At 33.9% G+C, this 18,245-nt stretch overlaps 1 protein-coding gene across 1 annotated transcript; it reads right to left on the bottom strand.

The window, feature by feature from the left end:
• Window positions 1-3,597: 3,597 nt before the first annotated feature.
• Window positions 3,598-15,505, bottom strand: LOC140867739 (peptidyl-prolyl cis-trans isomerase CYP19-4-like). The gene is made up of 8 exons (XM_073272784.1): window positions 15,379-15,505; window positions 15,209-15,277; window positions 15,034-15,109; window positions 7,044-7,091; window positions 6,931-6,954; window positions 4,397-4,579; window positions 4,182-4,257; window positions 3,598-3,911 (listed from the first exon to the last, which is right to left on the bottom strand). Exons 1-8 carry the CDS (start codon window positions 15,454-15,456, stop codon window positions 3,773-3,775), a joined length of 693 nt encoding a protein of 230 aa, XP_073128885.1. The 5' UTR covers window positions 15,457-15,505; the 3' UTR covers window positions 3,598-3,772.
• Window positions 15,506-18,245: the final 2,740 nt, after the last annotated feature.

The following is an 18,245-nucleotide window of genomic DNA, read 5'->3' as shown; positions in this document are numbered from 1 at the left end:
ACGGATCAACGAAAGCTCACTTAAAATTCTTGAAGTTTAGGTTATGGAGGCTGTATTTTTCTCTGAAAAAGCGTGGAGATGGGGGATGAAGAAGATGGAGGCGGCTAAGGGAGGAATAACGTAGGTTAGGGTAGAATTTTAGGAAAATAATTAAGGTATAATTTCACTAATAAGGCTAATTAACTAATAAATTATAAATCTAACTTTAAAAACTCTTAATTACAAAAATATAGTCTGATAATAACTCCTTAATCCCGAAATTACAAAATAAGGGATTTTTAAAAGTTAATAAAAGTCATTAAAATGACTTATTTTGGGTAAAAAAATGGACACATATATATAATAATAAATACTATAATTTTCATAAAATAATACCTTAAAATAATATTTTAAGGCTTATAAAAATCTCATAAAAAATTTTGGATGAAAAATCCGACATCTCGTCCGTTCACGGTCCCGTCTACGCGATAAAATAAATCATTTATTCAAAAATCTAAAAATTCAATAATTACGGGTTAAATGCTAAAAAAAATATTTAAACCATGCACATAAATCACATAATATCACATAAATATCATTTAACCCAACTATTAAATTTTAAATAACTATTTTCCTAATCATGCATGCGGATTTACGTATGAAAAATAACGGGTGCTACAAAAACTGTTAAGAATGTTTATAAAATGGAGTAGAACTCCTAAGAAATGAAAGTGATATTAAAAAACACTTTTCATATATATAAATTATATAAGCAGTAAAACTCTTAAGAGTGTTTATAAAATGCAGTAAAAATCTTATGAGTGTTTTAATTTCTGTAAAATGCAGTAAAACTCTTAAAGAGTGATTTACTGCATTTTAATATCCTAGCATGAAATTAAGAGTGTTTAAGAGTTTTACTAACTTAAACACTCTTAAGAATTTTTAATAGTTTTTAAGAGTGTTTTACTGCATTTTAATATCCTAGCATGCAGTACTAAAAACACTCTTAAATTAAAACACTCCTAGCATGCAGTAAATTTCATATATTAACACTCCTAGCATGCAGTAAAAAACATACTTAATCATATTATTAAACAATCTTAAGAATATACTTAATCATATTATTAAACACTCTTAAGAGTTTTACTGCATTTTAATATCCTAGCATGCAGTACTAAAGAGTGTTTTTACAGAAATTTAAACACTCTTAAGAGTTTAAGAGTTTTCGTTATAGTATCACGATGATGTCAAGCGGACAATTCTGATGTCTGACGAATTAATAATATAAAAACACTCTCCATTATATGAAGAAGCACTAATTTTGATGTCCTCAGATACTTAAGAGTAAATTTATAAATTTAAAATGCAGCACTAAAAATACTCTTAAACACTCTTAAGAGTGTTTATAATGTAGTGTTTTTACATTAATTTAAACACTCTTAGAAGTTAAAAACTATTAGCATGCAGTACTAAAAACACTCTTAAATTAAAACACTCATAGCATGCAGTAAATTTTATATATGAAAACACTCCTAGCATGCAGTAAAAAATATACTTAATCATATTATTAAACGCTCTTAAGATTGTTTTTATAGAAATTAAAACACTCCTAGCATGCAGTAAAAAATATACTTAATCATATTATTAAGCACTCTTAAGAGTATTTTTACAGAAATTAAAACACTCTTAAGAGTTTTACTGCATTTTAATATCCTAGCATGCAGTACTAAAGAGTGTTTTACAGAAATTTAAACACTCTTAAGAGTTTAAGAGTTTTCGTTATAGTATCACGATGATGTCAAGCAGACAATTCTGATGTCTCATGAATTAATAATATAAAAACACTCTCCATTATATGAAGAAGCACTAGTTTTGATGTCCTCAGATACTTAAAAGTAAATTTATAAATTTAAAATGCAGCTCTAAAAACACTCTTAAGAGTGTTTATAATGTAGAGTGTTTTTACATAAATTAAAACACTCTTAGAAGTTAAAAACTATTAGCATGCAGTACTAAAAACAATCTCCATATATAAATTAAAAACATTTGAAAAGCGTTTAAGATGACTTAAAAACCTGTTATATGGCAATCTCTTTCTTGTTGCTTGATTGTGTTATTAGACATCACCGGTGGAAGGAAAGATACTGAGCATAAATCTTCTTATGTTGAAATATAGACTCCACAACAAATCTCAGTACAATCATTAGCATACTCAATTGAAATTATTAAAATACCATAAATTAAAATCCTTTACCTCAAGAACATCACTGGACATTAAAATGGACAACAGGATGTACCTTATATCCGCGTAGGTTTTTGCAATATTAGCCCAGCAATCAAATATCAGCAAGTTCGAAACTGTTTCCTCTGCATCGCTATGATGTAAAATTGTTTGCCTTCATCGCCACCATCTCCTTTCGTCCTCCTAATTCTGAACAGAATTTATGGTTGTTTTACTAATCTAAATACGTCTGCCAAACGCAGAAAATGGAATTTAGAGAAGTTGAAGAAGAGTTCTGCTTGTTCCTAACCTAAACTCTTGTTTTAAACGCAGAAAAATGGAATTCAAAAAAAGCTTCTCCTCACCTGGAATTAAACCAAACAATGTATACTCTGCAACCAACGTTGGGCTCGATTGTTCATTCCACCACTGAAGATGGGAGCCGTTTCTTTTAATGTTTCAACAGTTTTACCCGAAGCATTCATAAGGATTGAACATATATAAACACAAATTAAATCTGAAAATTTTTAATTTTTTTGTAATTCAATGAACAGGTTGTTTACAAGGTGTAGGCTATTAAGGAATTTAGATTAGAAAAGAGAATAGAAGAACGCACAAAAAAAAAAACCTTGGGCATCTAAAGAATTGAATTAAACGAATCAAATTTGTCTGTCGTAGAGATTGACCCACGAGTATTTGAAAAAAATTGGAGAATTGGTCTGCCGTAGACGATTTTCGAAGTTGTCGTATGATTTTTGCGGATTTCATGAAGGAGGCGATGTAATTTGAGTAGAAGGTGTTGTAGCAAACAGAAATGATTATGTAGAAGTGGTTGTAAATAACCGATCGCTCTTCATAATTTTTTTCTTCCATGTCAGTCACGATCTGAGAAGAGGAAGGAGATAGCTTGTTTCTTTGTTTTCGGCCACACCAAAGTGATGTGTCTTACAAAGCGTCAGAGAAATCGGTTGGGTCATACCAAACTTACAAAGGGGTTTATACCTTAGCCTACGTCTTTATAAAATAGAAAGAGATTAGTATTATACTCCGGTTAGCAGCCACAAGGAGTACGGCACATTATGCAGCATTTGGGCCAGGTAAAAATGTGCACTTAGTGAAAATGGGCACAATAACTGATAACCATTAGGCATTATTAACACGACCAGCTCCGTTTAACATGTTTAATGGTGTGAGATATTTAATGGTAACTACATCTCATGTCTCATGGTGTGAGATGACATTGAAATGTTAATTTTTTTATAGAACTTTTACACTGGCTAAATTCTTTAATAACCTGAAAAAAAAAGGGAAAAAAAAAAGAAAAAAAGAAAAAAGAAGAGTGGAAGATTGCGGCCTGTAAATTCTGGCAATCTTCAGAATTTCAAAAGAACGAGATATGTATGAATTTTGAATATTATAATATAATATTAATATACTGTTGGTGAATGGTGTAGGAGTCCCCTCTCCCTTTGCTTACTAGTGCAGCCTATTCCACAAAGACAGTTGTCAACATTTTCCCACCAGCAAAAGTTACAGACCAACGTGAGTAAGTGAACAAGTCAATCGGGAAGATTATGTAGACAATTCACCACTGTCTGAAATGGCGACCTTGTTTTTAGGTGTTCCCTGCTGATTTCCTTGTGCTTCGATTTTTTGCACTACATCCATGCCAGATAACACTTTCCCAAACACGACATGCCGCCCGTCCAACCTGTCAAACGTCGACCAATCATCAGATACAACAGGAACTAAAATCCATAATGACACGAAAAAACATGGTAACAGAGCATATGGCTACGTGCACGTGCACGACTGCAAGAATTCCATACAGAGGCAAAAAAGTAGATAGGAGTAAGGGCAAATGCTGATCGAACTATAGCTAACATCATGTTACTGAAACTCCAAAACTCCATACCCAACATATACAGTTAATCGTGTTTCAATGCACAGGATCTTAGAAGTCGAGAGGATGGTTAATTACCAGCTTGTTTTCACAGTGGTAATAAAGAATTGAGATCCGTTGGTATCTGGACCAGCATTTGCCATTGAAAGAAGCCCTGTGGAAAAAAAAACAAGTATATTTGAGCTTTCTGAAATTGTAATTCACGACTTGGACATGGCTAGAAAAATGATGCTATGGAAAACGCACATCATGAAGTATAATTTATTCTTTTGAGGAGTAACCATTTTACTCACCTGGACCAGTGTGGTTTAATTTGAAGTTCTCATCAGAAAATCTCTCACCATATATCGATTCTCCACCTCGTCCATCTCCACGTGTGAAGTCACCTCCCTGAATCATAAAGCTTGGTATGATCCTGTGGAACTTGCTCCCTTTATAATGAAGGGGCTTCCCACTTTTCCCGATACCTTTCTTCCCTGTATAGAAAGAACGTACATGTTAGAATAGAGTTTTCAAGTATCTGAACCTCATATCACTAAACCCAACCTCGAATTTCATATTGCACGAAACTGACAGTTGGACCCATCAATGATGGAAAAGTACATGAGTGATACAGTTTGAAAACTTATCATGCAAATTTAACTCGTACTGCTTCAACTGTCAACTTCCCAACAGTTCGCAAGTCCTAACAAGCATCCATGCAAGCCAAAAATTGGGGACATGAGCCCGATAGGATCTTGTGACGATTGAGAATAGACACCACTGTAATCTTTTTATTTAAGACGAAATCTACCTCATTCACTTAAAAGTAAAATACAGGTGGCAATTTCAGGCCCAAATCATTGACAATATCCACTTCATTACAAATGTACCATTGGATCACAATGTAAACGGTAATAATTAGGATCGAACTGGCTTGATCTAGTTAGGTTGTCATGGTCCCAAGGTTTTGATATCATTATGGGTCGAGATAAGTGCTGATCATAATTCATGATGTTTTGAGGCACGTTGGAGAAAACCTCACATCTCTTGATATAAAGGCCCGTTAGGAGATAACCTTAGATCTCGTAACACAATATTGTGAATACTTTTCCTGAAATCACTCTATATTTATAATAGAGTACAATGATTCAAATAGAAAAAATAATATCCTGATCACTTTAACCATGGAATGATCCTATTATTTAGAACTTAAATACAAGATAACAGCAAATCCTGCAAAAGATTATAGCAGAATAATCCTTTGGGTCATGACATAGGTCCTGCTTTCAGCTCCAAGGATTTGTTCCTTGTCATCCTTCTTGATATCTTCAAAATTGCCATCTGTCATGGACTCCTAGGCAGTGTTTAAGTGACGCTTAATTATGCTTAAGTTTTAGTATGCTTAAACTCGATTAAGCAACCGCTTTTAGAATAAAATATTTCATTTGTTTTTCTAAATGAAAGTATATTTATAAATATGAATATTTATTGTTTAGAACTTGAAATATCTATTAAATCTTATATTTATGGGTAATCTATCATTTTGTTTAATGTTTGCCTTAGAAGAGTAAAAATTGAAAACATTTTTTCACATTTTTTCACGCTTAAACTCGTATTAAGCTCGCGTAAGCTTGAAAACTTGAAACTTGACCTCCACGCTTCAACGCGCTTCACAATTTTTACAACCTTGCTCCTATGCCTAAACCAAGAAGATTCGTCCATGGGAAATCCAAATAAAATAGGATTCTAAGCTAATTATCAATCTTTTTATTTAATTATATATTATATATTTTATTCTAGTTTAGTTTGAATAAATTAGATAATTCCCAAAGGATTTTAAGTTAGGATACGGTTATCTTTTAGGATATGGTGATCTTTTTATATTTGGCTAGAATATAATTATCGTTATTCAAATCATTGTCCTCTCTTATATATTGGGGGAATGAACCAATAAAGAATACAAGGAAATTCTTATGTTATGAGATATAAGATTTTCTTTTCTTCAACGAGCCTCAAAACTAAGAGATCGAGAGGTTCTCTCCATTGACCCTAAAATTTTAAACATCGTGAATTATTATCAGCCTATTGATCACCACATAACGAGATCCATAACTCAGGACCATAACAATTTGATACCTTTGGCAGTCGTCATGGAGGAAAAATTCCATGTGTTTCAACAACAATTCAAAGCCCTTACAAAAATGTATAAAGATGGAGCTAAAAGAATAAAAATGGTATTTTCCAAACTTCCTCATTCAAAAAAGAAAAAAAAAAGTATCAAGAGGGCAAGGTAGCCTCTGAAAAACGAAAACAAGCTCTTTTTTATCGATTGGAGAAGAAGAAACCAAAATATCGAGATGTTCCCTTTGAAGAGCCTCAAATTTAAAACTTCATGAATTTTAATGATCAGGCAATAATCGCCCCGTAATAGGATCCATAACTTAGGACCATAACACCATCTTAATACTTAAGTACCTATGCTTGAACCAGACCAATCAGCCTCTTAAATATCAAATAATATGATTGATTTATGCAGCTCCCAGTTACCATCTCACTAATTAAAATTGAAGTCATCTTGGACTCATCTTATAACTCATGTGTGATTAAATGCCCTTTATTGTCAAAGTCATGCTAGGAAGTGCAAACATAAAAACAGCTAAATTATAATCAAGTATGACCTTGACAACAAAGGGCCCCTTCTATAGAGTATTGTTTCTATCTTTTAAGCATGCATACTCATCGTGGTAAACATCCTATATTAACATGCTTAAAAAACTTGCTAAATCTCATTAGCAGAAAAATTGTAAGCAGTAAAAGCACTAGGGAGAAAATGTTACTCGGCTACCCATGCAAAGAGCTCTAAAATTTTCTGCACAACAAAAAAAAGAGCACAAGTGTTATACAGTCATAATAAATAGAAGCAGGCTTAGATTTAATACGGGTTGTTGGTAAGATTACCTGCTGTCAATGGCACAGTTTTTCCAAAGAGGCCCATGACAATGCGACCTGAAAATACCACAAATTGTGTTCAAAAATTTATTCAAAATACCTTGGAGGCCTATGAGAACTTAAGAATTTACAAAACGAAAGCGAAATTACACTCATGACATTTCAATTTTGAGAAAGCAATTTACCGTTGGCCAAAAAGTACTGCTATTCAATTCTCGACTAAAACTCATGCCAGGTAAGCTTCGTTCTCAACGGATTTGTCCATTTGTCATTACTCATGTGTTCCCTAATGGTGCAATGGAACTTAGAAATTTGGATAGCGATAAAGTTTTCAAGTGAATGGGCATAGATTGAAAGTATTTCATTAGGACGAAGTGTGTCGTACGTGCTAGAAATTGAGTTGACAAATCCTCATTATCTAACAACTTGATGGAATGCAAAATGTCGAGCACAACGACGTTAGACGATTGCGCTTTTGGTAGGCAACCCAAAAATTTTTCTTATTTTATTCTGCTTAAATTTTGTTTTGTTTGATTTTTATTCTTTTTGAAGTTCAGAAGTTCAATAAATTTTTCTTTCTTTTTCTTGTCTTTTTGTTTGTTTTGTACAGATGATAATTTCGGTCAAACCGTGGACACGCTTTACTGGACATTGAATTGCAAAATTGTTTTGAACAGAAAGTGCACACGCCTTCACGAAAATCCTCTTATGTATAAAATTTCGCAAAATTCGAAATTCCAGAAAAAAATAAAAAACAAAAAAAAGCAAAAACAAAAAAATTAGGTTTTTTTTTCATTTTCCTTTCTTCTTCCTCCCCCTATAATCGGATGCAATCCTTTCTTTTTTTTGCCTAGCTCCCTCTTATATCTTATCCTTCACACAACCGCACCACCCACACCAACACCGACTGCAGCCGCCGAACACGCGACCTTCAGATTTGAGCTTCTTCTTAGCGGTTGAATTGGAGTAATTAGGTTATTTTTTCGGCGGCAAGAATTTCAACCATCACCACCGAGGAATTCGCCGAAAATGTGCCACAGCTAGCTGCCGCCTTCTCTCCCTGCCACCAGTCGTTGTCACAGAATTTTTCTCGGTGAGATCCCTCCATATTCTCAACCTTAAATTGAATTTCCGCTGTTTAATTGACATTCGTTGTATCTTTGATCGTGTGGTTTGCACATATAGATTTAATTTTCTTGGTTGGATTGGCAATTATTGTTGGTTCTGTTTTTTTTAATAGATTTGGCATGGTTTTTTGTTTGTTGTTAGTCATTGACATAGTTATTGTGTGGTTTGGTTGAGCATACTTGGTTGTGGTTGCATTGATTTATTGACACAATGGAGAAGAGTAAGAGTGTCCCGCAAAAGAAAGTAACCCAACCAAATTCCTCTTCAGGATCACCACCCACTATTTAGTAGCATAACTCCTGTATGTGAATGAGCAAAACATGGGAAGGGTACGAATGTCCTCCCACCTTCAGAGTTTAACTTGAATGGACATTTGAATTTTACACAAAAGAAAGAGAAGGGTAGGTATAAGGAAATTTGTCACAAACAAATTATACCTTGTAAATATGCCCATCACCCTACTTTGGATATGTTGAATATAAAAACGAAGGTAGTTGAATTAATTGATGACATTGGGATTTGGGTGGCAACCTTATTTTTCCATCTCATGTCCCGCTTACATTGAACTTGTCCGGGAATTTTATACTACATTTGAGTTTGAGGAGTTCACGCTTTCTAGTCCGGCGGTAGTGCAATTTCACTTGATCGGAATGATGTTCAAGCTTTCAATCACTGAATTCAATCTTGCGTTTGGTTATCACTGAAGAATTTTCAAAGACCGATGAATATTTGCGCGGGGCATGATTTTTGTGAGAATTTTAACCCTATTGCCCTATATCAAACAGTGTCCACTGATGAGTATTATGACCCGAGTAAATCAAAGGATTCATATACATTCATAGGTTTCTTGCTTTTACTTTTTGGGCAAGAAAGACACTGTTGTTGCTGTGTTGACCAAAGTTGAAATTTACTTCTTGTGGTGTATGAAAAATCAAGGTCAATCTGGTTTGTTGGTTGGCTTCTCAATTTGCTAGCGTGGTGATTAAAAAAAAACCAGTTAATTCTTGGATCTTTGATTACTCAATTAGTTTTCCATGAAAATTAGTTTGATTCGAATGATAATGTTGGTGTATTAATTGTGTTCCACATCGGTTGGGTAAATAGTCTGGGAGTTTAATATATAGGCTTGGACAAACCTCCCCTCTTGAGCTAGCTTTTGGGTTTGAGTTAGGTCCAAGTCCATTTCTTAACATGGTATCAGAGCCCAGACCCGTCGTATGTATTGAACTGCCCATATTGGGCCACTCGTCCCATAGTTGGGCAACCTGTTAATGTCTCCACAATGAAATATTGACCTAATAAAGAGTAACTTATAAACTCATTAGGTCATACCACCCAACATGCAAGCATTTTGGGATGGATAACTCTTGAGTTTATAACCTAATATTGATGTTCGTTGAGAGTCGGCGTAGCTAAAGGGACGACCTAGGAAAGGGTTGCCTTTGGATCAAGTTCTATAATTGAAAAAATTATAGGCTGAATTAAGATGCATGCACCGAATACTGAAAGGTGAGTGAGAGCCGTATAGAGTAGGCCACTGCAGACGTCGCCTTCTCAAGGGATCGACAATGTTAGAATGCCCAATTGAAATATTAAACTAATAAAGAGTGACTTATAAACCAATGAGGATACACCACCCAACAAGCAAACCTTTTTGGATGGACATCTCTTGAGTTTATAACCTAACATGCTGCCAAGACGCACCATTTCTGAATTAAACACACATGACACGAACTCAGAGTCGTCAAAGCAACCCTCCACATTTGTCGAACAATCCCGAGGGCATGACAAGGAAGTTGATGGCCTCCGGTAGCAGTTGACTAAACTGGAACAAAACAGTTGGCTTTTATCGGCATGTGGGCTTTCATCCACTGTTTCCCCACCTCACTGGCAAATGGGGTTTTTCTTCGATGTCCAACATTGTCAGGGGAGTTCTCTAACACCCTTGAGCTCTTATCGCTTTACTTGAGCATTTGTTTTTGCCATTGAGGACAATGTCTGATTTAGGTGTGGGGATGGGCTTCCTAGAATTTTGAAAAAAAAGAACAAATTTTTTTTGGTCCAAAGGGCATTTAGTTCCTATCAATTATTTCTCTCTTCTAATCCTTGATGCTTTCAATGGGTGTCCATGAAGATGATGTTTTCATTGTGTGAAAATTATTTTTGCATTCTCTTTATTGATTGTGGGTAGTTGTTCTTAATGATTGGTTGGAAATACAAATTGTTAAGAAATGAGACTTGGACCTAAGTCAACCCAAAAGCTAGCTCAAGGGAGAGATTTGTCTTTATTTATATATTGGACTTCCAGGATATTTACCTAACCGATGTGGGACACAACTAACACACTTACATACCCCTCTCACACCAAGGAATAAAAAGACTAGAGCGTGGAGACATTCACGGGTGGCCCAACTATGGGACGGGTGACCCAACTATGGGCAGTCCAACACATAACGGTGGTCTGGGCTCTGATACCATGAAACAAGAATAATTGGAGAAAAAAATATCTTGCTTGCATTACTTCTGAAATTGATTCAGCCTATATACACGATACAAAGTTAATAACAAAGGTAAATAAATCACTAATTGATTAGTCTAGTAATTATTTCTTATTCTAATTACTTTATAAGGAAAACCATACATTATAAAATATACAGAATATCTCCTATATTATTAATAAGATCTTCAACACAAATCCACGAGGTCTAAGACATATAACTGTTTTTCTGGCTTGGGCGACGAATAGTCATTATATCATGCTCCGTTTTCTTGACTGTGTATTTATCATCCATTGCTAATTTTTCTAGAAATTGCATTGTTATACTTGTTTTAATCAACCCTATGGTGGATTAGGTTCCTTGTTAAAATATAAGGGAATTAGGTTAAAACCATTTTGTCATCATCTTTGCCATTTTTTCGACCCTATCCTGATTCATAAATCTCTAGTGAGCCAGATTTGAGACTGAGCTTTTTCTTTAGAAAATACCCATACTTCTTTATAGGTTATCCGTCTTTTTGAACCATGAATTGATGAATCATATAACATTTTTGCATGTAGCATCACTTTGATCCAGGACAATGCAAATTATTGAGATTAATTATTCAAGCTCTAAATCTTGTAATCCTCTTCTCTGCCTTTTAATTCGAAAACAAAAAAAGGAGAAGAAATAAAGGAGCAAAACAGAAGAAAGATGCAAATGTTATTCTTGGATGTCATAATGAGATTGAAGTAGGCTTTTGATGTCGTCTGGATGTGTTTCTTCTAGAAAGTTTTATATGATCACTTCAATTCGATAAACCCATTACCCCTTTTTGTCGGATCTTACCCCTAACCCCACTACAATCGATCTTAAGTCCTTTTGATAGTGCATCTTATAATTCATTCATTTGGTGGAAGGGGCGTGATATATTTGCAAACTTATGGTAAAAGTCTTCCATGTTTTGGCAGGAGAGTTCTTTGATCCATACCCCCAAACACTTTTGAATGTAATGAGTTAATCACGTGGGAAGCATAGTTGTCAAAAGCGCAGAAGCGCTCGCTTTAAGCACAAAGCCCAGCGAGGAGCAATGCCTGCGCCTTCAGTGTGCTTCAAAGCGCACGACTTCCATGAAGCGTGCGCTTTTTTGCGCTTCTGTGCGCTTCACATAGAAGCGCGCTTCGGAGAAGAACAGCCTTTTTTAAAAAAAAATTTAAAAAATTCAGAGAGGTGAAATTGCCTTTTAAAGTGCAATGCAATTTCACCTTTATTTACCCTAAAAAAAGCACGGAAACCCCAACATAAAATTGCCTTTCCTCCCCAACGCCTCTGCCCTTGTGTCATCTTGTCATTTGCCCTCTGCATTTTAATATTTGATATTCAAAAGATGAAGTTTTGATGATTTCAATATTTGATGTCTTATGTTTCATAAATTTTATTTAAAAAGTGAATATTTTATATTTTTTAAGAATAATTTTTTATTGCGTTTTACTTCCGTAAAGCGTGCGCTTCGCTTCGCGCTTAAAGCCCTAGGACACTTGAGCGCTTCAATGTGCCTCGCGCTTTTGACAACTATGGTGGGAAGTAGTTAGATCCCAATTTAATTTCAGTACAATTGGTTGAAACGATTGCTCATGATGTTGGTCAGTGAGAATCTCCACTTTTAACTTGCTTTTATGCATGAAAAATATTTGGAGAGCACAAGATGAAACTTAAAGTACAAGGCGGAAGGGAATATGGCTTAAGGCGTGGGCACACGGCTAGGGGTGATCAATTTTTTTCAAAAACCGCCCGAACCGACCGCCCCGCCCCGAACCGCCGTATCTCATTTTTTAAAATAACCGCGGTTTTAAAAACCTTAGATATAATAAAAAAAACTCACTCTCTTTTGTATTTACTTTTGATTTAAAATGTCCTCCACCACCTGCCTCAAACCGCCTCCATCCGCCCTCCGCCGATGCCGCCATCTGCCACCATCTTAATTATCTTGTTAGTTTGCATTTATATAATTATTTTCATTTTTTCTAGATTGTATATATTGTATGAAGGTTCTTTAGCATAAACATTATTTAATTACAAATATTACACAAAATATTTTTGATTATTTGTAATTACATTGCATGATTATACATAATTTCCTATTAAAAATTGCTAAACATTATTTTTATAGTTTTCGTTCATTATTCTAAATAATTCGAATAGTTCTATTTTTTACGTTTTACTTATCATAAAAAAAAACCAGGAACCGACCGCAACCGCTTAAAACCGTCAAAAACCGCGAAAACGATTTTACATATAAAATCGCGACTAAAAAAAAGAAAATATAACTGAACCGCAATTGGCAATTCGATTTAATTTCTTACAAAAAACCGTCAAACCGCACTGTGATCACCCCTAGGCACTCCTTATGAAGAACAGAAGCAACGAACAAGAACAAGATTTTGGTTAAGGCATGGGCACGTCTTACGACAGAAGACACCAACGGATTTGTGATTATTGAAGCTCGAATTTTGCAAGGATTATACCATATTTTAGAGACTTAATTATGGTATTGGATTTATGGAAGACCTTTGGAAGGAGAAAACTTTTATTGGAAGAAAAGAATAAGAGGAAATCTTTTTCCATAAAACCTACAACTTTCCTTATTGATGGACCTTATCTTTTCCTACTAGCATTACATTTTCATTCTAGTTTTTATTTTTCGAGATCTTGTCTCTCTCTTGAACCTGAAACACAAGATAGAACTGTAAGATTTTCATCTTATCTCCATAAACCTAGTTTTCATCATTCAATTTATTTTTCATGGAGATTATGTACCCAACTATGCTTAGCTAATGTTCTATTTTGATTCAAGGGATATTTCCTTTATTTCAATTCACAAAAACTCCAGGTCAATTTTGTGCGACCAATCACCTATTTGGGCCACCCATGAGAAAATAATATTTTTTATGTCAAAAATATTATTACTTTTATTGTAAACATGAGCAAGGTTGACCTGTTTCACGGATAAAGATCCGTGAGACCATCTCACAAGAGACCTACTCATTTCAATTTTATCATTGTGAGTCATGGGCTTTAGTTGATATTCTTGTTTTGTTTAATGTATTTGTTGATTTATTATTTATTTCTATGAATGTTATATATCGATTAATCTGACAAATTAATTCGATTTATGCATTTTTATTTTCTATTGCTATCCATTAACTCAGTGATGCATAATTGACATTAATGATTGATACATTAGTAATGATAGATTGTGTTGTGCCATCATAGCACATTTAATCTAATAAATCAATGAGACTGCATTTATCAATTACAGCTATCTCGATTGTTAGATTTTCATGATTAACTATTTTCACAAAGAGAAAAACTATCTTCAATCAATATTGAACACCCAGTTGATAACTAATAAGTTTTGATTGCATGCTGGGTTTGATCAATTAAATTAGGAATACACAATAATTTATGCGGTTATCTCTATAATTCAAAAGTTAATTTCTTGGAATTGCATGAATGAATAGTTTGTTGGTGATACAATTGAATATTGGAACCCTTGAATCAGAACTTGGTAACATTGAATTTTACAATTCATCGGTTATTCCTCTCAGTTATTTATTTCTAGTTTAAATATATTATTTATACTTACATGCTATACTAGTTGTAGAATTTTATTTATTTGTCATTGGTAGAAATACCAAAATCCCCCCATTTTTATTTGTTTTCCTGTGAATGAAATAAATTCCCGTTCCCTATGGATTAAACGCTGCTCACCATTACACTCATTTTATTCGGGAGTAGGAATTTAATTTTGATGGTTAGACGACAACCATCACATGCCCTCTCCATAGTTTCTCATATTATTAGCAACCAGCATAACTCTTGAGAAGTATCGGAAACTAATTCTCCAACCTTCATTTCCAAAACTTCGAAATCTCGGCGAAGTGGCTGGAGTTGTGCATCTTGAACCCTTGCATTTCCTTGAAACTGCTCTTCATTGACTACCAAATTTGTTTAGACTTGTCCTTTTGAAGGACGGTCTTCAAGATTAATTTGTCAATGGACTGAAAAAGACAGTTTTTCACCTTTTGAAGGGCGAATTCAAGTTTCGATGACTTATACTGGCTACCCCTTAGATAATCACATAATTAATTCACCTATAATGTATATGACATTTTGGCATCTGACAGATTGGTAGTTTTACCGGCATAGTACAATGCAGTTTTGAAAATAAGAAAGCCACGAATCAATAAAAAGTTTTATAAAAGATTGTAAATAAAAAAAAACATTTATGAATATCTAACGATCGAGTGAACTAAAATGTTTAAAGAATTTCACAGGACCAAGGCACTTTGTAATTCAACATATAAAACATAAATACAATGACAACAAATTACCTATGGGCTTTCCATCAATTTCAATGTCAAAGTAAACTTTACTCGTTACTTCTTCTAAATTATCCAAAGCTTCCGCCTAAACAAATTCAAGGAACAAAAAGGAAAAGCAAATTCCAATAGGAAGATGAAGAGTACCCAAAATATGAATTCAGAATCATGATTTACAAAGTCAAACCTCTCTGAAGCGCTTCCCGTTCTCGATCACTTTCTGTTCAGAGGAAACCTCAGAATCACCCAATCGATTCTGATCCGATAATAGGTCAGTTGAAAGAATCAGAATTTTTTGGGAAACGGTTCGAAATTCGTGAATAGAAATCGAGATTAAAGAGTAAAAAATTTACTTACCAGTACAAAAACAAGGGTTCCGAAAAGGACCAAAATCCACACAAGCACGAACGGGAGAATCTTCGTTCTGGCCGCCATTGAAGCAGCGGTGGAGCTCTTGAGAACTAAGGCTATGCTAACCTGTTGCTTGATAAATACTAGCAAAAAAACATATATCTTTGTGCGTGAAAACTACATAAAATACATAATTGAAAGAAAAAATTGACTATAAAAACTACATAAAATACAATAATTCAAAGAAAAATTTGAGTGAAAAAAAATGAAAAGACATGAAATGTTTTATGTTTTTATAATAGTGGTGATAAACGTGAGAGAAAGGTTGAGAAAGTGGATAGTGAGAACGAAATATTATTTTTTTATCCTTCTTTTTTTGGTTTTTTTTTTTTTACATTTCAATTAATATAATTAGGGGCATTTTAGGACGTTTACATTAAAATACCAAATACAGTTACTATGAGTCCATCTTCCTTTATTAAATAGTAAGATAATATGTAAACAAAATAAGAACTTTGTAATAAAATATTTAAATAAGTATAGAATCTTTTATGTTGAAAATAAATTAAGGGAAAATTGGGGCAAAATCCCTACACACAAACTAAACTTGAAAATCAGTACCTAAGGAATTTTTATTCTGCACTCTCTGCTGCACATAAACACTTTTTCCTCATTCTCTGTTTCATATTTTTATTCATTTTTTATTAAATTTATTTTTTATCCATTATATAATACTATTTCCTATTAAACGTTATTTTATATCCCCTTCGTTTCTTTTTCCTCGCCCCTTCCTCATTCTCACGCTCTTCTCATCTTTTTTCGCCACCGAAGACAGACAGAAATCCCTACCCCAAATCATCAACTGCCCAACTTTGCCAAGTCTACTCCATTTGATTTCCTTTGCGTCGCTTCAAACTCAGCATAGCTTCGCCCTTCTCTCCTCCTACCTCCACTGCTCTCGATCCGATCCCTAACAGCTGCCATAGGTCCTCGCCGCCGCCGCCGTAGTCAATCGCCATTAATCGCTTTCAACCCGGTTTGCTCTATTTTTGAATTTTTATGTTGTTATGTGCTTGTGTGCTTATTAATTTGTAAAGTAGGTTTGGATATTGAAATTTGGTGTGGAAAATGGGATCTAGGGTTACGATATTGGATTTTGAGATATGTATGTGTATAGTTGTGCATATGGATATGTGGCTTGCTTTGGGATTATTATGCTCTGCTGATTCTTCTTGTTTGAATGAGTACGATATTTTATCGAAATTGCTCAAAACAAGGAACTTTGATTGATGCAAACAATAAACAAAAATTAACGCCTACAACCAATCTTACCTTTATTTTCCTTCATGAAGCCGATTTTGTTTTCCTTTTTCCCTTCTTCTGACAGTTATTATTGCTGCAATTTTTAATGGGTTCTTGTTATTTTTGTTTAAAATCGACTACGATGGCGTGTATTTTATGGTTACTGCTATATTGATAGTCGCGTTGCTCATTGGGGCGGTGATTTGCATTTTAGTTAATTGGTATTTGGCGAATGTGACTGTGACTTTTGAATCAAATTGGGGGTTTGCGCAATTGAAGATGAGCACTTATTTAATGAAGGGGATGAAAAAAGTTAGAATTTCCATAAAACAGTGTATTATATATACTTTGATGAAATCTAAAATTTTCCTTGAAATTAGAATCAAAATCATATAAATAAAATATTTGTCAAATTTTTGTTTGTTTTTGCGCTTGTTCGTTCACTTTGTGCCGAATTCTATTCGGCATATGTTGGTTTTTTCTATTTATGGCGGTTTTTTCCTCAGATATTTATTGTTTTTAATGAAATTGTGATGATCTGTTTTCGACACATACTAATTTTAGTTTGAATTATGCTGATTTTTTTTAATTATGCTGATTTTGAAGCAGTGCATGATAATCCAATGAAATCTAATAAATTATGCTGTTTTTCGTTATGACTTATTGCACACTGTTTTATTTTTTCATTTAGGAATGGTTCGAAAACGAGTAGGATCTGATGTGAAAGCTAGTACCCGGAGGCCATATGAGACACCAAGCCGTTGCTCTGCTTTAGTATTTCGGGAAGGACTAAGGAAAATGAGAATGAAGTGAACAATTTTGTTGGTGTATTTTGTACTGTACTTTGATCGTATGGATAACTATGTTGATGAAGCTGGTACTTTATTTTGGTAGAATATATGTTTAATTTCTATTTATAACTATGTTAATGAAGGTGGTACTGCATTTTGGTAAAATGGGTGTTTAATTTCCATTTATAATTATGTTGATGAAGTTGGATGTTTAATTTTGGTAGAATAAATTTTTATTTTCATACCACAATTAGACGTATCGTTATACTTCATTTTCAAGCAAATGTATTGTGTATCATTATAAATGGTACTGCGTTTCTAACCAAGCACCAACACCACAATGTAAAATATGCATGAAAGATGTACCAAATTTAACAAAATCTCATACCACAATTAGACGTTATTCCCATTTATAACAATACGTAGTACTTTTGCTTGAAAATAAAGTATAATAACGTCTAATTGTGGTATGAGAATTTGTTAAATTTGGTACATGTTCAATACATATTTTACATTATGGTGTTGGTGCTTGGTCAGAAACGCAGTACCAATTATAATGATACACAGTACATTTGCTTGAAAATGAAGTATAATGATACATCTAATTGTAGTATGAGAATTAAAAGTCCATTATACCAAAATTAAACATCCAACTTCATCAACATAGTTATAAATAGAAATTAAACATCAATTCTACCAAAATACAGTACCAACTTCATCAACATAGTTATTCATACAATCAAAGTACAGTACAAAATACACCAACAAAATTGTTCACTC

This window comes from Henckelia pumila, chromosome 4 (assembly GCF_033568475.1).
Source record: "Henckelia pumila isolate YLH828 chromosome 4, ASM3356847v2, whole genome shotgun sequence".
Lineage (NCBI taxonomy): Eukaryota > Viridiplantae > Streptophyta > Magnoliopsida > Lamiales > Gesneriaceae > Henckelia > Henckelia pumila.
The sequence above is the reverse complement of the archived record's forward strand: the minus strand, read 5'-3'. Positions and strand labels throughout refer to the sequence as shown.

What these genes read in the sequence shown, in the direction of transcription:
- LOC140867739 (XM_073272784.1), bottom strand. Translation starts at nt 15,456, where the DNA reads ATGGCGGCCAGAACGAAGATTCTCCCGTTCGTGCTTGTGTGGATTTTG. An exon ending in AATTGATGGAAAGCCCATAG is followed by an intron (nt 7,092 to 15,033) that starts GTAATTTGTTGT and finishes TGGTATTTTCAG; the next exon opens with GTCGCATTGTCATGGGCCTC. An exon ending in AACTGTGCCATTGACAGCAG is followed by an intron (nt 6,955 to 7,043) that starts GTAATCTTACCA and finishes TTTGTTGTGCAG; the next exon opens with AAAATTTTAGAGCTCTTTGC.